The 27,416-nt window shown below is 47.2% G+C and overlaps 1 protein-coding gene across 1 annotated transcript; it reads right to left on the bottom strand.

The window, feature by feature from the left end:
* Positions 1-72: 72 nt before the first annotated feature.
* On the bottom strand, positions 73-27,416 carry LOC8031329 (DNA topoisomerase 2-binding protein 1-A). Its single transcript, XM_029974043.3, has 5 exons — positions 27,275-27,416; positions 26,434-26,923; positions 23,247-23,425; positions 3,921-7,316; positions 73-1,228 (listed from the first exon to the last, which is right to left on the bottom strand). Exons 2-5 carry the CDS (start codon positions 26,882-26,884, stop codon positions 770-772), a joined length of 4,485 nt encoding a protein of 1,494 aa, XP_029829903.2. The 5' UTR covers positions 26,885-26,923; positions 27,275-27,416; the 3' UTR covers positions 73-769.

The raw sequence follows: 27,416 nt of genomic DNA, 5'->3' as shown, positions 1-27,416 counted from the left end.
CACAGTACATCATATACACATTCAACAAGCTGTCCACAAACTAGTAAATAATGCAGGACTCTACAGACAATGAAGGATTACCTAAAAAATATTTAATATAAAACATAAATGCAATAAAAGTCCAAAGTACACAATGTTCTTGAAAAATGGCACCCACACAAGACAAACTCCAACAAACAATACAAATATGTGAGAAACTGCATATCGCTGGTGTGAGCCAAGTAACGCCGTGCACTGCCACACGAGGAAACATGCAAGTGTCCAGGTCGCCCCCTGTCCAGAGTCCCTTGGGGACAGGCTTCCGTTCTTGTGCTTCAGACAAACCTGATTATGTCTGTACAAGAGATGATGCCAGGTACAATGTCTGTCCTCTGATGAAACAAAAATGTACTTGGTGCACATGTCAACACAAAATGCAAGAATACTGCAACTCAAATAACATTCTTTAGTGAACCAAACAAAACACTCGCAAACATTGAACTTCACTGTACAAGAAAGCAGTATATTTATATAAGCTATTTTCGAGACAATACATTTTAAATGCAGGCTATGCTTACGCTAGAAAGCAAAACCAACTGTCTACCGTAACTAAGGAGGGCATTTTGAACAGTACCCAACACTGCAAATATACAATCCCTCCTCTGCCTGCAAAAGAGGGGTCAGTTCTAAGCACAGTTCAATTGTGAAAATACTTCTTATAGGCACAGCATAGGCAGCTCTAAACCATCTAAAGCACCTCCTTCAACCTTCAAGCAACCTTCAAGGGCATCTACCGCCTGTTACGTTTGGCCTTGTGCCGCGAACCTCCTTCGCTCGAGGTGTCGCCACCGTCCCTCTTTGACGTCGCCCTTCTGGAGGGTGCTTCGCAGTTCAAGAGGGACGTGAGCTCGGATATCCTAAACTTTCCGGGCGAGGGCACCGGGTCGTCTACGAGAAACGTAGCCATGTACTCGGCTTTGAGACAGAGCACGCCGGCATCCGTCAACAGCTTCAGGTCGACTGAGCGTGCAGTCCCCGCGTCGAACAGCGCGTGAGTGACGTCTCCGGTCTGGAAATCGGGCGGCGACGAAGGCAGGATGGTGGCCCCTCCGGCTTCCAGCACGCGGCGATACACGGCCTCCTTGGCCGCTCCCGACGCAAACAGGATCACGCGCCATTCCGAAAAGGCTCCCCGGGAGTCCGGGTTCCGTGAAATGAGCTGCCGCCAGCGCCGTGGTGCGTAGGCCGGCTGTTTGTGGTGAAACAAAACGTGGTGATACTTTAACGGCCGTGTTCTGGCATCATTTGTATATCATCCGTCTAGGAGTGACGGGACATTGACCTGTACTTTGTTTCACATTATGTCCGACTGCAGCAAATCGTGCAGTGCCACAAGTGTGTTGTCTTCGTACGATTGCTATGGCCGGCTGAACCAATCGCAAGCAGTAAATGTGCCATGACCCTGCACTTTTTTCTACGCGCAACTGGTTTAACCGGCAATGGCAAATGCACAAAGACGACGAGCGCCGTGAGATACACTTGTGGTGCTGCATGATTGGTTCCACCGGATCGTAGCCTTGGCTGCAGTCAGTCGGACTTAAAAAGCAACTCCGCTTCATTTTTGTTTTTCAGAAAACAATGCAGTCCTCTTCAGTATCACTTAGGAAGACCACACGTCAAATATTACGACCTAGTTCTGTCTAAATGTTTCTTAAATGGTTCGGCAAACCTTGCAACTTGCCAAATCGGCCGACTCAAGCGCGCGAATTGAGGCGTAACCAACAGCGCAGTCAAGGCTACGGTGTGGGCGAAGCCAACATGGAGCTACACGTTGTCACCGTTGCCCCTTTTGCTTGTTTTTTCATCTCCGGTCAAGCACAACGGGTGACATAGGCAACATTTCCTCTCAGCGCTCAGCAATGTCAACGTGATTGGCATAATGCGCCTGCGCAGCGCGCTTCTTGGGAGCCTTTACTGCCGTCTCCTGCATCACAACTGCTGTCGTCGTCTCACCGTTTGTGATTATTGTCTCTCGCAGTTTCATCCACACTACGGACACTTGCACCTGGCACACATCTGCCTCAATCCTGCCCAGCATTGCTTAGAGAATCACGTGACATCTCGTACCACGTGATAGCCATGTTCTTGGCGGCCCGAGGCCAATGCTGCCAAACGGAGTCGAAGTTTCAGTTTCTGCTTGTGTTTAAAATTAATTTCAAAATATATATCCCATTTTCGGTTAAGCAAATGACACAGTGTCTTCTACTAGGGCGTTTTATTGCAAAATCAACCATTGTCCCGAAATCTTCGTAATTGAGCGGAGTTGCCCTTTAATGTGAAACGGAGTGTATAGTGGCATTGAATAAAATACAACATTTAAATGCAATTAATGAGAAGAGCAATCATCAGACTTCTAAATGCATAAAACTACTACTAGTTAAATGGATAGTAAAGTTATAATTCGGGCTGGGTCTATTAGCAGCATGGTGCACACGTCTATGGTCAGCAGCGATACGAGTCGACGCAGTGGAATGCCAGCTGAAGGGGGTAAAACATTGAGTGGGGTGCTTTCGGCACACAAAGTCACACTGCCACAACGAGACGACGGGGAATGTGGCAATCCATTTCAGCCTCCATTTTAACAGTCAACGCACTCTGAGAACCCCATACAAGATTTTTTGCCATGCTGGCCCGAATGACACTGTGCCAGCTCGTACTGCTGCTCTGTGTCCGTATTGAAGGGGCCGGGAGACGAAAATTAAATGGGAAACTCTCTATATAAAAAGGCCCATAGTTACTTAGCATACACAACAACCATGCCTTGCGATTTTTAGAGCTATGGTAATCGCAAGCATACATATTCCGAATTCAATCATTTGCATCTGGAATTCTGGTGAAACCTGCCCAGAGCAGTCGCATCATGATGTTCATGAACCATGCGATGCAATCATATTGCTGAACGTCATCTCATTTTGGGTTCATCCATGCTCGTCGCGCTCGCACGCTAGATGTTTGTGCGGGCTGATATTTAAAAGCCTGGCCCAGACTCTCTGGCCCGGACCCGCCCGCGGCCCACGATTCATTCCCGACAGCCGGTCCGATCCAGCCTGGCCTGACACTAATTTTCAGGCCCGTTTTATTTTTGCGTAGTATGAAGTTGAGTTTGCAAGTTGTGCGGTATTGCAAGCTCGCTTGCCACCGCCACACATAGCTATAACACACTAAAGCATGTTATTGGTATTAGAAATAAATTATTTGCCAAAAATAAAGCGCAGGATGAACGCAAAAAACAGCCCGTTCTGTGTTTGTCAGTCGTTCTCTAAGGGTTACAAGCTCTGGATGCAGTAAACATTTATTTTATCTTTTAATATTAGTCAGACTCAGGCCCAGGCTGCTTGCTAGAAAAAAAAAAAGACACCCTTCTTTTTTGTTACCAAGTCCTCAGTGGCAAGCCGCCAGGCTCGACACTATTGATTGACAAGTGGTAGAGGAGGAGTGTGGTGCTAGACGCTGGTCGGTTAACAGGGAGGTCACACGACCAGAAGGGTAGGCGAGGAGGAGCGCGACCACCTGTGCACACTGAGGGAGAGGAGTTTGAGAGTATGGAAGACTCTGGAAGATCACCAGGTTTATCGGCCCGATTAGCGGTAGTATAGCTTCATCCTAGGAACAACTATGAAGCGTACACATGGTACAGTTTAAACTATCTGATGAAAAGTGCCATGAACGTCTGGAAACTCGGAGTACAGCTGAATGTTTGTGATGCTAGAATGCTCCACGCAAGCAACGCCATTGGCTAGCAATTTGCCGTAAATGTTTACTTTTGTCGAGATTCTCATTGCTCAGACGTGCTTGACTAGTGAGCGACACCTATTAGTGCCCAGTGAACAGGCACTCAGTTTCGAAGGAGAGAGAGCACGGTGTATCAGAAGGGGCCTCACCTTGTGGCTCTGGCCCTTGACCGACGACGTAGACAGGTTGGCCAGCACGCCGTCCGTGAGCGGGCCCCCCCACTCGTAGCCCTCCTCGTCGAGGAACTGGCCCGCCTTGGCACTGTCGTCCAGGTAGGCTGTGTGCAGCACGAACTTGCCCGCCGCCACGGCCGCCAGGTACCGCTCGTTCTTGAGGGCACTGGCGAGCACCAGGTGCGTCATCTCCGGGTCATAGTTCTTCGACGTGAGCAGCACTCCACCCAGTTCCTCGACGACGCCGGCGTAGTGCACCTTCTGCTCCTCTGCCAGGCCCGACAGCATGAACTTCTTCGGGGGCTCCGGCACAGGATCCGGCGGCAGTTTCGGCGCATTAAAGACGTCGTCCGCCCCGTCCCACTGCGAGAACTGAGACAGTGGCTCCACCTCAGACAGTTTCCCGGCCAGCCTTGCCATCTCCTGCCTCCGCGTCGGGTCGTCCCACGTCACGCCCACAAACTGCGATTCCGAATCCGGCAGCGGAAGGTGAGCGGATCGTCCGGTAGGCGAGCTGGGTGCGGGGAGGGGCATTTCCGGGACGGAAGGCGAGTTGAACAGGGACACTCGAGGTGGGGGGTGGTGGCTCAGGCGTCGACCGGCTTCCTTTGCCACCGACATGAGCTCGTCCAGCTGGTCGTTAATGATCCGGTGGTTCTCCGTCAGTCGCCGAGAGGGCGGTTCCGTCGGCTTCGGCGTCACTTGCTGCGCGTTTGCAAAACTGTCCACTTGAGGCCAGCCTTTGGACAAACCGGGCTCAGACGAGGCGCTCTGTTCTTTGGTCGGAGACTTCTGCTTAGGGATTCGGACCGCCGTGAAATGCCCCGAAAGGGACAGCCTCTCGTCCCGGACGCTTGGAAAGTCCGCCTCGTCGAGCCGCGCTCCGGACCCCTTGCAGGCGTACACCCACTCTGGACCAACCAGCTTCTTCCCCCGCTCCCTGGCCCGTCCCGCTTCTCGAGGCAACGGCTCCCCAGGTCTGCCCTGACAGACAAAGTGCGTGCACTGCTCGGTACACTCCTGCGCAAACTGTCCCCCGAGCGAGACCACAATGTCTCTGAGCTCTTTCTCATGTTGGGCGAGCTTCTTGGAGATGCAGACCACGATGCCTTCGAGCGGACGGCTGTCTGGCACGGGAAGGGGGAAGGCTGGCGCTCGTGCCTCTTTCGGCGTCGGCGTGCTCGAAAGACCGTCGAGCAAGTCCCGGTCGCCGATCCGCTCGGCGGCCAATCTCATGTTTTGAGCCAGCTGCTTTCCGAGAGAGAGCGTGTGGGGCCCCTTACGGGCTGCTTTCTGCTTGGCCTCCAACTGCTCCGGAAGTCCCGGCAAGTGTAGCTTCGGTTTGTGCGTCCCATCGAGCATCTGCTGGAAAGTGTCTTCGCTGATGCTCCCGTCGATGCTGGCAATGCTGGTGCTGGAGCTATTTCGGCTCTGATGCATCAGCTCCCGGATCCGCTGACTCTTGAGGTAGCTCCCAGGAGTTGGAACTCCATCGATGGAGGCTCTTTGAACGTGCTCTGGCGTCTGGAACTGATCTGGGAGGTCTGAGAGTTCGACCCTGCTGGACATGCCTTCTGCACTATCAGAATGATATTCGCCCCCATTTAACGTCGGAGCACATGGTGGAGTACTCCCATGGCCTTTTTCTGGAGAAAGGCTGGTGGCTGGTGCCTCACAGCAAACGGAGGCATCACTGATTGCCGTTGTTTCATGCCTTCCTTCCTCTCCGTTGACAACCTTGGGGGCTTCAGAATCTTTGGCACGTAATGTTTTATTGTAGACACTATCCACAAAAAACTGGTCCTCGTTTACTTTTGTGCAAAACTTTGCAGATGCCACGAGCCACTCTTTGGTGACCACAGGCAACCCCCACTTCTTTGCAGCCTCGTACTTGCTGCCTTGAGGTTCGCAGGCAACCAGATGCGTGTTACGAAGAAGTTTGCGCTGCTTACTAACTTTCCGGACCAAAAATTCTTGGCACACGGCTCCCATTGACTCGGCCAAGTGAATCAAAAATTCTCGCTCTGGAGCATTGTACTGGCTGAACGAAATTACGCAGCCATGAAGTGGCGCTTCCGATGTCGGCTTCTGGAATGGTGAGAATAATGGGTCCGAATCAAACCCCAGCAACGTTTCAGCGTGGATACAAGCTTGCAGCCAGCAGTATGTCACAACTACGCCTCCAAACTGGTCATAGTCCTTCTCAAGGTCCACCACTAATGGGACAACCTCGACAAGCTTTCGGGGGCCGTCGGCCTTTCTTGTTATGTCTGCGATGACTTTACCTCCGTTGTGGTCAATCATCTCTCGGAGAAGTGCCTCATCTTCGCTCTTAAAGTCGTGAATCCGAAAGGTCATGAAGTCAAAGAGCGCATTTGGGGTTAAATTTGACGGACCAGATGACAACTTGTCTCCTTTCCCAGTTGCCTCTGCTGGTATCAGATCAATTCCCTGGCACTCTTCACTGTAGGACGTTACAGGCTCCTGCAGTGCAGAGCCGTTGGCAGGGGTGTTGTCCGAGGTTCGGTATTGGTTGACAATGTCGCTGAGGTCCGGCAGAGTTGTTCTATCCAGCTCTCGTGGCGGTGCCTTCTGCGACGTTTCCACGGTGTGTCTTGAAACGCTGCCCGGCGACTCCACAATCGACGGCTTTGATGCCGCCTTCACAAGCAGGTAAGTGTCAATGTTCTGAACGGCCCCTAGGGCAGAGCTTTCTGCAAACCACTGAGGAGATACCAGGTACGGAAAGCCCCCTTGCTTAGCGATGGCCTTGTTGAGTTGGGAAACGCTCGCACCTTCCGCCACGACCACGTGGGTTACTTCCTCGGCGTACTCGTTAAAGCGCACGCCGCCACATGCGTTGATGACCCTCCGCATCTTGTCCAATTTCTCGGGCGCGAACCCCCAAAGTACTACGCAGCACCCGTCCAGGAACTGGCCGCAGTGGGAGGAAAGCTTCTCGACGTCGATCTCGTCCACTGGATCCCTCTGGGTCATCCGTGACGCGTCGCTCACGTTGGAGGAGCGTGTCTCTTCGAGACACGACACAAGGTCGACTTTTCCTATGGCACTCACGTCCACAGGAAGCTCGAAAGAAGGAGCTTCGGTGAGAGAGCTCGGCGTCGATTTCGTGGCACCCTGCGGCTTGACTGCGTAGAGAGACTCGTCGAGGGCGTAGCCGGCTCGAGCGCTGTCGTGGAGCCAACTCACGTGCACGCAGTGGAGTTGCCATGCTTGGCCGTATTGGTACTTGCTGCCACCGGCATGCAGCAGCACCACGTGTGTCGTGTCCCTGCCCTTCAACTGGCCAGAATATTTGCCGCCGTTAGACTCCACCAGCACCTGTAGCTCCTTCCGCTCCAAGGGAGACACCTGTCGGACGGGCAGGCCGAAGAAACTCGATCAGTGGGTGATAACCGAGGAAGGGCGTAATGCGTACGGAAATTATAGACCAACGTGCAACTCTGATGTCAAGTCACTGCAGTGGCACTGCTGTCGGCACAGAGAATGCACAGACGCTTCACTTTACACGAATGTAGTTTCTGCGCTCGCGTAGTGCCCACGCCTGATGGGGGCAAACATGGTGTCGTTTGTAAACAGGATGTCGGGTTTTAAGGTCAGCATGCTGTAACATACATAGCAAACCACTGGCTGCAATCCTGGACTTCCTCGCGGTCTCGCTCAGTGTTTGGACATCCGTCCCCGAAAATCGTGCAAGATTGGAATCTCTCTCTCATAAATAGAATTCCGTGTTTTCGGAGTTAATTTTTCGTGAAGTTCAAAGGGTGTTTTTCTGAGTTTATTTTTCACTTGAAATTCGGGGTTTATTGGAATTTATTTTTGTTAGATTCCCAAATCTCCGAAATTCAGTTTAATTTTACTCTGGTCTTATTTTTTATTCAAAATAAATAATGTCCAGACAAAAGCATACACTGAATTTCTAAAAAGAATCACCGGTATGAAAATTTATTTCTGCAGTTACATTTGATATTGGAACTCTTGCGAGTGGAACTACCGATGCGGAGCGCAAGTTCGTCTGCGTCTTGCCCCGGGATGTCGAGGATGTCAGAAGGGCGAGCTCTTATAGGCTGAGTGGGTAAACCTCAAGGCATCTCGCATTTAGTTCTACCCACTATCCTTCCAATCAAAGTCAATCAGAACTCGGCGTCATTCTGATGTCACTGCAACCCTTGTGCAAGAAGCAGACGACTTGATCTCCGCATTGTCCCACAACCAATGTTGAAGACAAGTAGAGTACCTAACTTTCGTTAGTTCGACCTCGGTTAATTCGACTTTTCGTTTATTTCGATCCCCTTCAAAAGTTCCGGCAAATGCCCATATATTTCTATGGGAGGAAAAGTTTGATAGTTCGAACTTAGGAAGACTCCGCATCGGATAATTTTTCCCCAGCGAATGCGCGCGGGCTCACATTGCACGGCACCACGGCAGAAAAATTACCAACATACAACAAAACACGGGCCCTTTGCTGCAAAGCCGAACGTGCACAAATATGTGCCTGCTCTTTTACGCCGTTGAGATGGACCGTAGCGAATGACACAAGCCAGCGCAACCAATCTGGCGTGGAGTAGCGCGAAGGACATAGTACGTGGTCGGCATAGAGATCATACATACTAGGGTGATTTCATTTGAATTCGACCAAACTTGTCGGGGGGGGGTCTTTAGATTTAATCGTAAAAAATATATATGATACCCGAATCCTTGTGATGAAAGAAACTGCCTTTGAAAAAAATTAGAATTGTATAGTTTGAGAGAAAAAAATCTTGAGGCGCTGCAGGGTAGAAAACGTCAAATTCCCAATTTGATTTTATCTCGACTTTAGCCGCCATTTACAAAATATTGAATTCTTGCAGAATTATTATATTTATTACGCAATATTTACGCAGACTTGGCTATTTTTAGAGGTAAATTTCTGTCTTCTGTTATTTTAAATTAATTTTCTAAAAAATCTCAAACATGCAACCTAGAGCAAGTGTGACGCAACTTCGGACAGCTATATAAAACGAACGGTAGGGCGCAATGACGTGAGACAGATATCTGTGCGTAGCTATCATTGTAAGCTATCGATTGACATGTATTTTCTGGTTACTGTGTTTACCGTGTTGTTTTTATTCTGCCACAAATATAGACAAAAATGAAAAATATGCAAATTTTGAAATCAATTTTCTCAAAAAGGACATTTTTTATTTCGTTCATACTTTTTTAATTTATTGCCCAGATTCTGCTTAATAACCGGGTATAAATATTGCTTAACCTTTTTTTGTTGTAGTTTTAGGACAACCAGTTGAATAAGTCATTTTTATCGCGTAATACCAACCTCCGGCTCCGGTATGCGGGCTTCACCGCAACATTGATAATTGGCTCAGCAATATCAGATTTCACTGAAAACTACTTTACCCCGTTGAATTTTTACTAATATATTTTTTAAAAAATCAGTAACGTCATAAAGAAATGAGAGATGGCTGAATTGACGAAGTGATGTCTGCGAAGTCACAGCTTCCATTTTCGAACGTCGCCACGACAACGTTTTACTACTGAGGTTGCACGAAACTTATATATTTAAATTATTTGTTTGAACATTGTGCCGTGATAAACAACAACAAAAGTAAATTTAGTTAACATCAATGTTAACTAGCCTAAGCGAGTGGAGAGATCCAAGACGTTTCATCCGTTTCGATCATGTCGGGTTGCATTCTACGGCAATATCCAGTCCAGAAAAACAATATCCCCGTTTATGCGTTTCGGACAATCTTTATTTTATACAAACATTATCGGAAAATCGGCTCGAATTTTTTAAATTTACCGCATGGCATTCTTTCGCCTATCCTTCATTGGCCCTTAGTATTCCGAGGTACGTGAAAAAAAATTGACTACATTTTGTCCATCCTTCGGCGTTTGGACTACTTGTTGCATACGTTTAAATTTTTTGGGCTACGCACAGCATATCGGAAGTTGCTTTTCAGCTTACAGTAATCATACTCTTTTGTTGGCAGTATGCAATAAAACATTCATAGGTAACAGTTTAACAAAATCACTCTATTTATTGAGTAATTTATTTGGGTCAACAAGGCACACCTATAGAAACACATAATTTTTCACAGAAGCGCAAATGTACAAGAAGAGGCTTTAACAACAAAACAAAACAAAGCCGTAGATCATCTGAGAGTTCCGCACGTGCACCACAGAGGTTCATGCATTAAGACGAAGATAGAACAGTTCGCTCAAGCTGCACTTCGCCCCTTTCGCGTCACCACACGTGCGAAGCGCGGATGCCTTTCCGAGTCGGTACGCAACTCCACTCTGTTTTCTTGATTCTGCGGAAGTCACTCACCTCCTTCTCGGTTAAGTTCATGAGAGTTACGTTTTTGACACGCCTTCCAACCTTGTCCACAAAATCTACTGATGTTCGGACGAGCTGCTCCTCCGGTGAACGGAGGTTGTGCACCGTTGCGTGGTGTTTGAGAAGCCCTCCAACCCCGTCACAAGAGTTTTTACCATGCCCAGAGGCAGAAAATATCCACTTCAATTGGGTATGGCCCACTCGTTTGAACTCATGCAGCTGAAATCTATTTTTAAAATGAGCAGGTGCCCCGTCGGATATGTACGTTAGTGAAGCATAAACTGGGATGTGCTCCTCCAGCCAGTCTTCTATAAGTCTCAGAGCCAGCAGCGCATGGGAAGTGTCATGACATAAGTCCTCACAGACAACGCCGAAGCATTTTGAGCCTTGCGACGTGGGTGCCACACACGTGAACACAGAGAGCTGACGCTTGTGCCAGTGGTACTCCTGTATCTCGTGTGGCAAAATTACCGTCCAGTTCTCCGCAAAATCGAAGTGCATGACGATGTGTCTTGAGGTCACACTAGACTTCTCAATCCGTATGGCTTCCCGTTGTGTCCTACGAATAAAATCGTGCGTGGAAAACCTTGTGGCCCATTTCTGTAGCTCTTTCAAAAAGGCGCTGGAGTCGGCAGTCTTGCTTATCAAATTACCATTCTCCCATGTGAAAAATGTAATTTCCTCTTCAGGCACCATTTCCAATGATTCTAAGGAGAGTCTGTCAGTCGAGGGGCAGTCTTTGCATTCGCCTCTGAAACATTCGGACGAGGGTTCAGGGCAGAGGCACAAAGCGAGAATCTCCTCTTTTGTTATTTTTTCTTCTCGCATGCTGTTCAGGGTGGAAAAGCACAAATCGAAATTCGTACAGCACACACATGCACACAGTCTGTTCAGGGTTTAGCTTGACCCACTTTGGCCGCAGCGAGTAAAATTTAGTCAGACCTAATTTTGAGTCCGGGTTTGCTTCCTTAAACAGCCTGTACGTCTCTCGGACAGACCTTGTCATATACCGCTTCATGACCACATGTTCTTCGCCATCCTTCAGAAGCTTAACAGCATCTTTTTTGTTTGGGCTCTGCCGAGAACAGTCGAGATCGTCGTCGGTGTAATATTGCGTGGCTGCCCGTATGGTGTCCTCGCTTATGCTTCCACGGTGATAAGGCTCCGGACGCTCCCATACGCCGAACCGTTCACGAAGCTGCTTTGATTTCTTCAGAAGGTACTTCGATGCCTCAGGAATTAGCCGTTCTACCTCCCTAGTGGCTACGCCCTTGGGCACAAGCGTGAGGAGCTGACATCTCTCCTGGTAAGATGCCGCCTTCACAAAGGCCTCTCTGATGTTTGCCCACCACCCGTCGCAGCCGAGGCATGGTTGATCACTGCGAGAACTTGACCCACTTGGCTCCAAGGTATATGCAGTCGCCAACTTTTTTCGTACCTGTCGGCTGTGTGATCCTTCAATCTCCCGCTGTTTTCTTTCAGCATATGCCTGACGGCTTTTCGGGTTTACTGTAGAAGGCATGCGCAAAGGAGTTGTTTCAAGCCCAGCAGCAGAAATCTCTTCGTTAAGACCTTCCACTACTTCGTGCTCTTCGATGCAGCTTGCTGGAGAGCTCGAGCATGGATCACTGACAGATGATGAAAGCTTCTCACCGGTGTACTGGAAGCAGTTCTGGCAGAGCACGTCATCCAACGCAAGAGCCGCGGCTTTCGATGGAGGCAGGATCATCTTCAAGGCGTCTACGTTGAGATCGGTGACATAACGAAAACGTCGGTTGCGGTATACCCTTCGCTTATGTCTCTCGAAGTAGTCCGCGCAACTCTTTCTTTTAAAGCTGAAAACTGCAGCCATGACTGAGTTCAAAATAACGCGTTCATTCCTCAGGAGGTTCCGGCTTTCTGCTTTCGACGCAGTTCCGCAGTTCTCTTATACAAATTCATTGCTGCAAGCCCTCTTCTTATATTTTTTTTATTCTCTTATACTAGATGAGTTTGTCAAATATAGACACTGATTAGCGAATCAACCTAAGGACGCCAGAAATGTCATGGTGCGTGTTATTCGCTTACAAGTAAAAATAAATAATGGATAAGAGAAACAGACAGACCATAGCACCAGGGGCTCAAAGAGGACTACAAACATTAGTTCCGGAGAAAAGCGCTGCAACGAAGACACAAAATGATAAGCCAACCAAACCTTCCTTTTTGTTCTGATGCTCTTGCCGACACTGTGGCCATGTTTGTACTGGTGATAACTTGCCACCCTTGAAACAAATAAGTATCCGCAAAAGCTGTATGTATACAGTTACGACTCCATTGACCGGCGTGATAATGTCTAGTGTTTACTGCATTTGTTTTCTCCTTTTGACAAACTTGACCCAGCCGAGCTACAGAAACTTCGGGCACCAAAGAGTCTCAAGCTTCCGCCCATAAATTTATTGGGAGAAGGACAAGGACTGCTTCACACAGTTCCACTTCGCTGTGATGCATTGCGACAGCCTGTGACGACGCGAGTTCCACTCTAACAAGATTAGTATAACCCTCTTGCAACGGCGCACGCCGAGGTCAACTGAGAGTCTCATGGTAATCTTCATGATAAGAATCGCAGCCTTTTGCTGGCGCTCGCGAAGAGGTTACTGAACCTATACTTCACCTAACAACTGGACCAGTTGCAACTGATGTAACGAACATGGCTCTTTCTTTTGATGTAAAAACAAACATAAAGAAAAGCGCCAGAAAACGTGCATACCCAGCTGGTAAGCAACACACGGGAAATCAATTAAAAAAAGTTTGAAAGAGAAAAAGAAATTTGCCTACGCCACTTGCCTTCTGTCATTTTTTTGTGACATTTCTTTTTTTGTAAAAAGTATATTACTAGGAATGCAACGAGGTAAAGTGGTTGTCAGTGAAATCTGATATTGCTGAGCCAATTATCAATGTTGCGGTGAAGCCCGCATACCGGAGCCGGAGGTTGGTATTACGCGATAAAAATGACTTATTCAACTGGTTGTCCTAAAACTACAACAAAAAAAGGTCAAGCAATATTTATACCCGGTTATTAAGCAGAACCTGGGCAATAAATTAAAAAAGTATGAACGAAATAAAAAATGGCTTTTTTGAGAAAATTGACTTCAAAATTTGCATATTTTTCATTTTTGTCTATATTTGTGGCAGAATAAAAACAACACGGTAAACACAATAACCAGAAAATACATGTCAATCGATAGCTTACATTGATAGCTATGCACAGATATCTGTCTCATGTCATTGCGCCCTACCGTTCGTTTTATATAGCTGTCCGAAGTTGCGTCACACTTGCTCTAGGTTGCATGTTTGAGATTTTTTAGAAAATTAATTTAAAATAACAGAAGACAGAAATTTACCTCTAAAAATAGCCAAGTCTGCATAAATATTGCGTAATAAATATAATAATTCTGCAAGAATTCGATATTTTGTAAATGGCGGCTAAAGTCGAGATAAAATAAAATTGGGAATTTGACGTGTTCTACCCTGCAGCGCCTCAGAATTTTTTTCTCTCAAACTATACAATTCTAATTTTTTTCAAAGGCAGTTTTTTTCATCACAAGGATTCGGGTATCATATATATTTTTTACGATTAAATCTAAAGACCCCCCCCGACAAGTTTGGTCGAATTCAAATGAAATCACCCACTAACTCTAGAGGAAAAGGTCCGCCATTTTCCCATGCATTCTGGCTGCCGCAAGCGGCGGAGCTTGCAGGGAGACCCTCGGGGTCCCACACATGGTTACCAACCTGCCTACGATTTCACGAATATAATTATATCATCAGAGCAGTGTCATGAACTTCAACAATCCACGAACTTACCGGTGAAAAGATATTCGCGTTCCTTTCGAAGCTTTCTTTTTGCATAGCGCGCACATGTACGGCCTCCCGTCAAAACTAAACTAAACCAGATAACCGACTTCGCGGGTGGCCGCGCCCCAGGAATACGAAACTGAGCAACCACCAGATTTCCGAGATTTCAACAGAAGGAAAGTTAATGCAGCGTAATAAGTATACTGCTTTTTATAAGCGTTAGAATAGCTCAGGATTTAGTTAACAACAATAAATGATCACTGTCTATAGACCAACACGCGGCTCTGACGTCACGTCTCTGCGGTGGCGCTGCTGTCGGCATAGCGCATGCGCAGTTGCTTCGCCTCACGCGAATCTGGTTTCTGCGCACGCGCAGTGCCCACACCTAGTGTGGGCAAACGCGGGCTTGTTTGTAAACAGCCTGTCGGTCTATATTGACGAGTTTTCAGTCTTCGCGATTACCATTGCGACTGTCGTCCTTCAGCTGGCAACGTTGATTTCTTTCTCTCGTGTTCTGTCGCTCTCTTTCGCGATCTTTCACTCGGGACCCAGGATGTCGGCGCACGGGATTTGCCACTCCTCCTCAATCATTTTTACCCCCCTGGTGGTCGGGCGCGGAGACCGCGCTTTGAGAAAAGACAAAAAAGTGCTTTGAGAGCGCGCGCATAGTGTGCGATCCATCTTGTAGCACCGTGTGCGATCCATCTTGTAGCATCATGTGCGATCCATCTTGCGCACCAAAAAACATTAATTCTTTTCCTTTTTTTTTTTTTTTTGTTGTTGATGGTCTGGTTGCTTGGCATCAAAGTCGGCTCGTAAAGCTTTCTCAGCGCGCACTCAAAGCTCTTTTCTGTAGCATCGTGTGCGGTCCATCTTGCACGTCGGAAAGCGCGGGTTCTCTTTTCCTTTTATTCTTTTTGTTATTTTTCTCTGTCACCGACGGCCTGGCTGCCCGGCGCCAAAGGCGGCTCGTAAAACTTTCTTACTTTTTTTTTCTTTGTAGTAGGCGATTTTTTGAGGACGTTACGTTTAGTTACGCTGCTCTCCAGAGCATGCTTTTGGACAGGCATTTTAAGCGCAGAAGGCAGCAGACCATCCGTGAGTACTTTGGAGAATAAAAGAAAGTTCAATTTTAACAGTTTTTCTGTCCTCTTTTTTTTAATTCCATCCTTCAGATAATTTGACCAAATTTCAAGGTCCCGTCGAGGTTGAATTAATGAAAGTTTACTGTATTACTTCACCGCCTGGATGCATAAAACCTTCAGCTGCCCTTCCCATCCTATCAAATCTAATACAAGATCACATCTTTCACTGTTATAAAAACACAACCCCTCTAAGAAGTACAAATATAGTATGATCCAAACTGTAACACGAAACAGCGTTTTTTTTTGTCGTGGACCACAGGCCAGGAATACAATGGCCCGAATCGTACTGAATGAACCTTGATGAAATAGACGGGAAGCTCCTTTTTGAGCGCAGCTCTTAGGCACCCGTTTCCGGGTCGAGCAGCATCGCCGTCGGCGTAATTGCACGCATTGCATCATGGGACGTCACAGTTTCCCCGCTAAATTTAGTGGGAAAATGTTTACTCAATTTAGCGGGGAAATTTAGCCCGCTAAATATAGCAGGAAGTTTTTCCGCTAAATTTAGCAGGGATATTTTCACAAAATTTCCAGCTCTTTTGTGAGCCAGATGCATTAGAGACCAAGGTAACCCAGAAGCCATTCTATTTCACAGATTCAAAAAAAAAGATGCAACTTGCCACGTGTGCCATAACCAATACAAAATATTCTAAGCTTCACATGTGACCGCTTGCCTGAGTAAACGTTGTTCGTCAAAAACAATTGCGATTGTATCAAATCACGTGGGAAAAACTCGTTCTAAGCATGCTACCAGTGGCATGCAGTACTCATAACCGGCGCCGAGAATGATTGGTAGCTGTCAGCATGCGGAGTTTTTCTATCAACCCAGAGTTAGAATGTTTCCTTCTTTCTGTTGTAAGCAATCAGGAGACAACTTACACCAAATCTGAGGGTAATAAGGTATTATGAGCATTCAAACATAACGGCCTGAGCAGTATATGTGTACAAGCTTTAGTTTTCAATTCACCCTTAACTTTCGATACGCTCAACGCTAGTGTAAAATGTAGGGCTGTTTCATTCTTAATCACCGTACCATGTGCGTGCTTGCACTATTTTTATACAACGTCAAACTCTACCTGTTTGCATCTTTTTCATTTTTGCACACCACTACTTGCGCGCATAAATCACCAAACTAAGACTGGTACAGAATGTCACAAAAAAATTTACAGGTTTTTTTTTTTACCGCAAAAATGAACTATGCATTGCCTTAAAGGTAGCGCTAGGTCACAACCAGATGCCAAAGTTTCATCCCGAACGAACACCTTATTCAAAAGTTATAAGTGATTTTCTGAAAATTTCAGGGAAAATGGAGCCCATTTTCAGTTTCTGGTGCCCATAGAGTCCCATGTATTCGAAACCTCCGTCGGCCGCCATTTTCCCTGTGAATGTTTCAGAAAATCACTTATAACTTTTGAATAAGGTACCGGATCGGGCTGAAACTTTTGACATCTGGTTGTAACTTGCGGTAAAAAAAAACCTGCAATTTTTTTTGTAAGGTGCCCTGTACATTGCTTAAACTATGTGCAAAAGCTATCGACAGACCCAGACTCTTTGCCTGGCCAGTCATTGCATTTATCACTGGATTCATATTAAAATTAATTCTTATAATTTATTGCTGCGAGTTAATTTTTAACCTCGGCATTTTTTCATTACGACTCCCAGACCAGTCCTACTTTGGGTTTACCAAACTCAACGTCTAAACCCGAGTGCCATTTTTTGTCTTTTCCAGTCTCGTGGTCTTGGTCAAAACAAACACCCAGCAACCTAAATGAAACATCTGACCGCCAAAAAATAGTTCATTTGTTTTTTATTTTTTAGGTACCGTATTTACTCGCACAATCAACGCACTCGCGTAATGAACGCACTCCCCAAGTCGGCTCTCAAAATTTCGACTTATTTTTCACTCGCGGAATAAACGCACCCCCAACTCGGACTTCAAAATTTTGACCCCCTCCCCCCACGCGCGCGAAATGAACGCACTTTTTTATCCCGGTGCAGCGAGGCCGGGAATGCATAGGGAGCGTGGGCGAACAAAACGCCTTGCAAAGGCGTTAAAAAAATTCGCAAAGATCCAACAAAAGCAAAAAAAAAAAAAAAAAAAAAAAAAGATTTTTTTTTTTTTTTTTTTTTCACAGCGGAGTTTGGATTCGCGCGCCGCCGCGCGCAAGGAGATAAGAAAGAGAAGCGCTCTAAGCGAACGAAACAGCTTGCGAAAGGCGGAAAAAGAAGAGAGAGAGAGAGAGAGAAAGAAAGAAAAAAACACGGAACTAAGAAAAACAAAAACAAGTTTTTTTTTTTTCACAGCGCAGTTTGGTAAGGGGGGTCGCGCGCCGCACGCAGGTAAAAAAGAGGAACGGAGAAGCCCTCTAGCAAACCAAACAGCTTGCGAGAGGCGGCAAAAAAAAAAACACGGAACTAAAAAAAAGAAAAGAGGAGCTTTGTTTGTTTGTTTTTTGTACAGCGCAGTTTGGTTACGGGGGAGGGGGGGTGCGCACCGCGCGCAAGGAGATAAAGATAAGCGGAGAGCCCTGGCAAACAAAACAGCTAGCGAAAGGCGGCAAAAAGAAAAAAAAAAAAAACCAAGAAACTAAGACAAAAAAAAAACAGTTTTTTTTTTGTTTTTTTTGCACAGCTTAGTTTGGTTACGGGGTCGGCCGCTCCGCGCAAAGAGAAGTTAAGCGCGAAACACATGTACGACGAAACCGTCCGATCCGACGTCCGACCGCGCAATACGACGGTCGGAGGCGAGGGTTTTCAACGCTCTCCGATGCTACGAAAACCCTCGCCTCCGACCGTCGTATTGCGCGGTCGGACGTCGGATCGGACGGTTTTGTCGTACATGTGTTCCGAGCTTTACTTCGATTTTTCAGGATAAAAGGTCCGTTTATTATGCGAGTAAATACGTACGCAAAAATTTTACTTCGCCTAATGAACGCCCCCCCCCCCCCCCCCCCCCAACTTTGCATCGATTTTTCGGAATAAAAAGTGCGTTCATTCTGCGAGTAAATATGGTAGTTAATTCCTCAAGCTAGAATTTCGGAAACCCAAGTCTATTATGTCATCACATTTTCCTGGAAATCCAAAAAAGAGCCAAACACATGCACGACAAAAGGGCCGGCCCAATATATTGCCGCTCGCAAAGCCGAGAACGCAATGCTCGGTCACAGACTTCTAGAAGATTCACGTTCATTCTTGCACCAGACCTAACTTTCGCCCTGCTTTCTTGTTCTCGAAAGTGCCAGTTCATCCTCGCCCCGAGCATGCGACGCTCGAGCCTTCTTTGCCGAACTTTCGAGATGGTGACGCACCGCACCGTAGATAAGCAGCTGCCCGCGACCTTGTCGAGTAAGTCTCGCTCTCGCTCTCTCAGTGATGTGATTGGCCTAAGCCATTTTGGAGCACCTTTTGGAGCAGCCAAAGCAGTGTTCTGGAGCAGCAAAAGTGGCCTTTGGAGCAGCCCAAATAGTGTTTTGGAGCAGCCAAAACAGTGTTTCGGAGCAGCAAAAGTTGCTTTTGGAGCTGTTATTCCTAGAAAAAAAAAAAAAAGATTTGTTTTAATTGCTGGACAAATGAAGGGCACTTTGCTCGCCGCAATAAACAAATTATGGTCAAGTTGACCAACTGTGAGTCTCTGAAAGGCCAATGACATGACACATTTTGCAATGCTTCAGTTAAATGATACATAAATGTATGTACCCGCTATAGATAAATGAGAACCAAACAGCACAAATTAAAATTTATTTGAAAATGGCCATCTTAGTAGTAAATATCACAGCATTAGGTTGACTAGTTACATAATATAAAAAAGTGAAGCAGTCTCTGACTGATGAAACACGTAACTACTTCAATGCAATGCGAAATTGTACACGAGACAAAGGTGCATTACGACTAGCAGGTGCATTTCTTTTCGCTTTTTGGAAATTTCTGCAAGGCTGCTGCAAGCCTCACTTTGCCTTCGGCAAGTAATGAATGTCCACTTTCAATATCTCTAAAAAGACAATGCAACATCCCACAAGTGTAGTGCTGTAGGCATTGCCGAGAAATTCAAAAATAACACTTGCCACCGTTTTACTGGTTCATCAATTTTCATCAAAGGTAAGCAAACGTAAAGCAACGTATTGCAAGTGTCCCGGCTGGTGCCTCTGTCGTGCAATCATGTTTGCATGCACTTGAGGGCAGCTTCGGCAGCTTGCAGTTGCACGTGTTTCGTCGCACGAGCGGAGACGGCTGTTCGATCGAAACTGAAACCATGCCACTCCGCTCCGTCGCCAACTGGTTCCCAAAATTGTATGCAAAATGTTACTGTCCAGCATAGGACCAAAAACAGTCCAGCGGCACGTGCTTGCCAGGCCGGCAGAAGAGGTACAAGCTAAACACAAAGAAGAAAAGAACCTGAGTGCATCGATGCAAGACCTAGCATGCATGGGTCAAAAAGTTCTTGGAGCGCTTTGTGCAACGCCTGAACTCGAGAGAAACAAGCGTGCTGCGCAGGTTCAGCGAGCAGACATTGCCTTCTTTGCTTTAGCTCACTTCTCTTCACCAAATTTATTTCGCGGCAGATTTTTCACGTACCGAGGTCTCTCTCGAAAGAAAGCCCACCGGGAGAAACCTAGGTAATCACTACTTCAACACAGCAATTTTTGAGTTAAAGGGGATTTTTGTAGTAGCATCTGATTTAAACAAGAACATGAATGTTGATGACCTTGCGGAGGTCCTGACGTTTCAGGTTAGAAAGCGCCATATCTGCAGCAACGTGGGGACGGCAACACCCGATGTCGCACGACCACGGTGACTGGTAGGCAGGGACCAAATAGTTTTTTCCACGGCAGTTGCTTTCAGGAGCGAGTGTTTCAGCTCACAAAGTAAGCTGAAGCCGCGAGTTGTTACACAGCATGACGGCATGGCTGGTACCCGGCACGCTAGTGTCAGTGCGTCCGCACACGCTTGCATCATTGTATAATTTTTAAAAATATGCGAGACGAGAGCCACGAGACGACAAGAACGCGAAACGAGAGACGGCGGGAAAAACCATCCAAGACCAGATGGGCGATTGAAGCAGGGTACTTTGTATCGGGCGGCCGCTTGCGCCACCTAGCTCACGCATGCTCAATTACGGTACTCAAGTTTAGTTTCGGCTTTGAAAGGCAGCCAAAATTGGTCCTTTGGCGCAGGCTTGGTGCAGATTACCCACATTTCGGCAAAATGTAGCAGCATGTATCAGGGTTAGCCCCCTTGGCACAGCAATCACATCACTGCTTTTTGTTAAGCTGCCATGTGTCTCGCCATTTGTCTCAGGACGATTTTTGCATTTTGTTCTGCCCACATTTGCTGGAGACATGAGCTCTGAGCGTAGGCAACTGGCCCCCTTGCACGAGAACTGGCACAGCCGTGCGCGTTCCAAAGAAAGCTCGTGCAGAAAAAAACAAGCGAGGGACCAGGGATGTCAAATTCAGGATATAGAGAAATACCCCACTGTATCGAAGTGCCACCGCACACGATTTCTCACATTGATGTACAGGCCTGGAAGGCGATCCTACCGCCATCTGTTGGTTCAGAATCACACAAACCAAGGGTGGGGTTGCACCTTAGCATGAGCTTGCTCAGCAATAACTTTGCACGACATTTACACAGGTTATTTTACTCATATTTCAGGCGTCTTTTTTCTTTTTAATTTCTATTTCAACCTTTTCTTAGAATCACCATGTCGTTTAGCGTAGTGGAGACGGATCTGCAGCAGTGACCGTTGGCTGCAGGTGCGCCAATCGATTGAATTGGAGTCCTAAAACGAAACTAAACAAAACTCAAATTCACCTTTTTTTAAAAGTTTTCAGATACGCCTTGTCAGGGTTCTGGAACTCTTGGTCTCAGTCAGTGTTACAATTTCTGAAAAATCTCATGTAAACAATTCGATCCGGGTGCTCAGACATGCCCGAGCACCCGGATCGCCGCAATGGTTTAAATCAGCGTGCGGGCCAGAACCCGCCCGTGGAAGCATTCCGGCTGGCCCGCGGTTGACTGAGGTCTTTCAACTGGCGCACGACCCAAAAGCACGTTACTAAAAACTAAAAAATAAGCGGGCGTAAAAAAAAAAATCGGGCCGCGACGCACATTAAGAGCGCGAACAAAGATGTCGAAAAGAATGGGAAAAGAAAATTTCAGCCTTTCCACTCTGGTAAAGAAGGAAGACCAGCGAAGCTGTACTATGACGGAACAACCTCAAGCAGAACTTCTTGGACGACCTCAAGGACGACCTCAGGGACGTCTAGGACGACCTCAAGGATGACACCTAGGACGACCTCAGGAACGAAATCTAGGACTACTTCTAGGACGACCTCTAGAATGACCTCAAGGATGACTTCTAGGACGACCTCAAGGACCTCTCGGACAACCTCAAGGACGACGCCTAAGACGACCTCAAGGATGACTTCTAGGACAACCTCGAGGACGACGCCTAGAGAAATTCAGCCTTTCCACTCTGGTGAAAACCAGAGTGGAAAGGCAGGAAAGGCTGCCGCCACCTATGAGCAAGGCCGGAAAGCCGGTTGTCTGGTTGCCGCCGTCGCTCATGGATGGAGGTAGCTGTCCAGAGGTTTGTGTCGACATATCATTGCGGGGGACACGATCCTCGGGAAACTAGCTCTTAACAGCTCCACGGTAAAAAAAAACTGCATCAAAATGCAGGTTCTTTTGCCATATTATTTACTGCACATTGTCATCTCCAGCATTACTATATATAGTGCGTTGCAACTCAAGGTAAGGCGAGGGAAAGGAAGGCTGGCAAGAGGAAGCAGACAGAATGCTAAAGAGAGGAGGAGGTTTCCCCCTCTCTTCTGCAGCGTTCCATCTGCTTCCCCCTCTCCGGCCTTTCTTTCCCTCGCCCTACCTCCTTTAGTTGCAACGGACTATACTTGTAGCTCCCCGCTTTATGTCTGTAAAACGTGCGACAAAATTCCTTTGCATTCTCACATATATCGTGCTTGGTGTCTCATGTCATACCTCATGCATAATGTTGTCATCGGATCTACCATTCTCATTTGTCTTCTGCCCTGTGTGAATATGCCAAAAAAGTTCCTATGAGCTTTGATTTATGCCGGGCGAGTTCTCTGGGTCACAATTATTTTGTGATCCCCTAATTAGCGACAACTTGCATATAAAAAAAAAAAAACGACTATACTTACGTCAAGGAGCGAAAGTATGCAGGCGAGCTGGTTGGGAAACATCATACTCTAAACCCCGAGACAAGGAGAAATAAAATAACGGACGAGATCTTGTCCATTATTTTATTTCTTCCTGTCTCGGGGTTTAGAATATGACACTTATTCATTTACCTTAAATTTCTTTTTTGATATATTGCCTTAGTTTAGATTTCTATATGTACATGCTCATTTAGGCTTATTCATTCATTATTTCCTCATTTATATTGTTTCATTTACTTCCGGCCCCTTAGCCCAAAATGTTTGGAGACACCTGGTTGCAATCAATGGCGAGAGATGGCGCTAGCATGCAAGGAGTGGTGGTGCCATCTGGTTAATGCTGGAGGCTCATGGGGCCCTAATGAAACTTAGAACTGCAGAGCATACGGCTCTCAATACACGCCGCGCCACCTGGAGGGCCCTTGGATGACGCGGGGGTCCATCAGGCGCAACACGTGTCAAAAGCCACGTGCTCCGTGTTTCGTTAGAGGTTGTTGCAGGTTTAGAATACCAGAGCCAGCTCCTCTCACAAAGCTCTCTGCTCGCCGCAACTGGTAGTTTCCCCTCTCAACACGCCTCCTCTCCAGCGCTTACTCTGCTACAGTGGAAAGAGTGGAGGGCTTTCTGAGAGAAACTCATCCTCCTATTCTTGACCTGCACCAGATTGTAGGACCTAATTACACCCAAACAATGACAATTCAATGAACACAGACCCCGGCAACTGGCTAACCCAAGTCACATCTCTTCGGGGCCGGAAATCAAACGAGTGCCTCACCTGAGAAACGGTAATGCTAAGCCCCTTGAAGGCAGGTAGGCGTAGGTGGTTATACGCGTCGCTCGAAGCATGAGCCAGCGTGTGCTGCTCTTTTTCCCAGAAAAGTTTGACCCACTGGGGCTGCATCACGGGCAGTTTCCGGCTGGCTGCCGCATGGTACTTTTTGGATCCAACCTCCCCTGCAGACATACAAACATACCAATGGAGGGTTCTGGGATTCAAGCCATTCAATGTGTGTGGCACTGTTCCGGGTGCCCTGCTGGCAACGAAAGCGACTTTACTAATAATGATGCAATTTACACTGTCCTCGCTTTCACTAAGACAACAGTCATTGTAACGCTGCTGGTTTGTCATGCACACGCCAGCAGAACAACTCACAAATACTTAGCTGTCAGTGGGAATGAGCTAGAACAGCCAGTGCAACTTTAGATGATAGAAGTTACGCTGATTTCCCATCTACCGCTGGCTTGCCGGTTGTTAAAGGGACCATGAAATGACCTTTTTACTTTTTCCAGATAACTTTTACATTAAACCGTCAATGTTCACTGAATGCCGAACAGGCATCCGTTTTCGTCTCGGTTTATTAACTTCTACACAAAAAATTATTGAAATATCGACTTTTTCATTCTCTCCAACGGACCACAAAACAAGCCGTGACGTAGGCCGTTTCCGGAACCGGAAGTTCTCTCGGCAGTAGGAGAATGGGAGTGTTAGTGGCAACGAGTTGGGGTGCGCCGGTAGGTTTTACTGCGCTGATGTCACCGACATATTTCCTGAATCGGCGCCTCTCATCGCCGCATCGCAGCTGAGCGAAATTCAATGAGATATGTTGCGCTACAGCGACAGCATGGGACTAGTCCCATACGCCGGTATGCCTGTTGGGAAGTACAGCGAGTCTTCCGGAGCGGACGCGCGCGCTTGATGGAAGTGCTGCATTCGCGCTGTTTGTAAGCGCTTCGGGACCGTTCTTTTACGATTGCAACTCTATACTGACGCGACACTCGGCAAAGAAAGGTTGGACCGGGGTTGTACGTATACCTCCCACGAACTGTTATAGCTCGACAGTGACGTGCAGTCTGTCAGAATAAAAATGGCATACCAATAACAAAGTGTACATACCGTGTTACGAAGGTAATCCATACGGCGTTTATTTCAGCTCTATATCACACAAAACAAGAAGATAGAATCGACGAGAGTCCCTTTTCGACGAGTGTTCGTCAACACTGCCTCGGAAAACAAGGGGAAGAGATTGACCTCACCTCTTAATCTAGAATTGAGGTCAGTGATCAAACTATAATACGGGAAGGGTCCACAAGGGTCGCGCAGGCATATTCCATTTAGCACGCCAGCCGGTCGTAGGCAGACGGTCTTGCGACGAAGCAACGCAGCGCCGAGTCGGAATGCCTGCTAGGCCTATATTCTGAGCAGCTCGCTTCGTCGGAGTCGGTGGATCCAGCGTTCTTGTTCGTCGTGGTCTGTTTTAAGTACTGTTTTCTTGCTGCTTGAAGTCGGCACGCGCGGGAAGAATACGTAGAAAAATAAACGTTCAGTCAGTCAGAGTTTTGAGAGGAAGAAAAACAAAGAAAATAAATGTTCGTCGGTCGCCGCCACCCAAGTAACTGTCGGCCCTGCCCTACTGCGCACGCGCAGTAGTTGCTTCGTTTGCCACACGATAGATGGCGCTTGGCTCTCAGCATTATCAAATTTGGCAATTTTCGCCACACATCTCTAATTATGCTACAAAATGTGGATCTGAATATTATTTAACAAAACTTTTAGGAAACATTCGCCAGCTATTTATTGTTTACGATCGCGGTGCTGGTGAGGTAGGCTCTTACCCAATAGGCGACCTGGATTTGGCTGACGTGCTCCATTTCCACGGATGCGTCGTAGTGAACAGGCGAAGGAAGGCGCAAAAGAGTCCAGTTTTCTTTTAAAAGTTCTATAGCAAATAATTTTTTTTGGCTCCCTATTTTTGTGTTTTTGTGTTTCTTTTCACACCTTTTACGACGTGCGGTGGATGAAACTCGATTTTAAAATCATTTCATGGTCCCTTTAAAGGGGCACCGAGGTCAATTCTAGGATCGTCCTTTTGTGATGACAACTCAATCTAGACGCTCTAAGAATCCCAACAAACCCAAAATTACAATTGTGCGTAGCTTGTTTCCTCGTTAAAAGCATGTTCGAAGATCGCGACAAGCCCCTTTTTGGGAAGGAATTTCTTCCGAGTGAAGTGGTTGACGAAGGGCGCTTGTCGGTGAGTTGCAAGCGATGGCTTCGCCCGCGGCGAAAAAGAGTAGTCTTATCCTAATGTGAACCTATCCGACTCTCTTCGAAACAAGTTATAATAAAATCATTTGGAATCAGCGCGTATTGTACGGCTTTCATTGGTCCACACAATGTAGTTCATGAGAAGAAACGAGTCCACGTTTTTCTATTGCCCTGAGATGAATAGGCGGTTTTGAAATATAGGACTTGGTATATGTGGGAACAAACACATTTTAAACAATATAAGATCAAAAACAAACTTTTTCAAAACTGACTTCAGTGCCCCTTTAAGTCAAGTTTAGCTTAATAGGATAGAAAGTTGAGCTATCTGATAGAAGTGGATAGCAGAAAACAGCACAAAAAGGTAGGACAGACGAAGAACAGGAACTGAAAGACCAAGCATCGTCCAGTTCTTGTTTTTCGTCTGTCATGTCTTTTAGCGCCGTTTTCTGCAATGCGTCAGTTCAGCTTCAACTGCCAATGTCGCCGCGACCGAATGGTGACTATTTGGGTCATGTGGAATCAGTATATCTGCCAAGTTTCGAGAAACCATACCCTAAAGACTTTCTACGATGGGGAGGAGAGGGGAGAGGGGGGTTTAAAAGAAATATTAGCAATAAACTTGCATGAGGATAACGTCATTACATTTGTACTGCACTGCCCATACTAGTGAGACACAGCTGGGACCCTCACTATAATTGCCGCTGCCTGTTGCTAGGGCAAAGGGGGGTTATTGTGCATTTTCTGGGAGATTTTTTCATGAATTGTACAACTGTATGAAATGGTCGAAATTCGGGAGTTTCCCGGGTAATACAGGAGACCTGGCAGGTATAAAAATGTCAACGTTGCTCAGCCTGGTGGAGGATAAGACGACACCGGCGTGTTTAGATAAAGGTTAAAGGGTCACGAAAGGACTTACCTGCCACAACATGAGTGACACTTTTGGTCAGTGCCGCCATGTACGTCCCACCCATGAGCTCGACCCATGTCTGCACCTTCTGCCTCTCCGGTGGACTGAGCGCCGAGACGGTGACCACCATGCCCCTGAAGGAGAGGCTGTAGAGCGGGTTGGGCCTGCGAGGCAACGACTGCTGCTCCTGAATGCAGAGCGCCATGCAAAGCGGGCCCACGACTCGGCAGTTGAGCGCCGTCAGGTGGTCAAAAGCCGGTCCTTCGAAAGGGTCGCACACAAACACTTCGGTCGGGTTGCGGGATGACTTGGCCAGGCAGTCCTGGGTCGTGATCCATTTCGGCTCCATCTGCTCCCGGCACGTAAGGTCGTACATGTCCCGCAACGTTGCAGGCGCATCTCGTGGGCTCTTGCCTGTCGGCAGGACGAGCAAAAGGCTGCCGTCCGGTGGGTTGGACATGTCGACCACCCTCGGCGACTCGCGTGGTCCCCGACAAGGCTGGAAGGCGAGACCGCAGGACAAAAAGACAGTGAGACGTACTTGCAGAACGAGCAATCGTCGACAACTGGGTAGAAGACGATACCTCGCAGTTTCTGTTTTGCATGTTTCCGTTATTTTTGTGACGCACTTCATTTGGAGATTATGTTTGCTTGTGCATTTCTTCCCAGTGACATAATTAACAAAGTGCATAAAGAGTTCCTCATAGAGCTCGAAACACGCGTCTCTTATCGGGGTTTTGACAGTTCGTGGCTGGTGCTCGCAAATGCAAACCCGGTGCTGGTCGAAGCACCGTTGGAATTTCGCGTGTCACGATTACCGACACGGTTATTAAGATAGTGTCACACTTACCTTTATGGGTATCGCACGGAGAATCTCAAGGTGAACACAAACGCCATAAACTTGCGAAGTTGATCAAGGTTTCAGCAAGTAGCAGCAACGACGCGCGCAGAAGCTAACCGCGGGAGAAACAAACGGACGACAAATAATGAAA

This window comes from Ixodes scapularis, unplaced genomic scaffold (assembly GCF_016920785.2).
Source record: "Ixodes scapularis isolate PalLabHiFi unplaced genomic scaffold, ASM1692078v2 PGA_scaffold1__304_contigs__length_218370807, whole genome shotgun sequence".
NCBI lineage: Eukaryota > Metazoa > Arthropoda > Arachnida > Ixodida > Ixodidae > Ixodes > Ixodes scapularis.
Note: the sequence above shows the minus strand (reverse complement) of the source record. Positions and strands in the feature narration are given on the sequence as shown.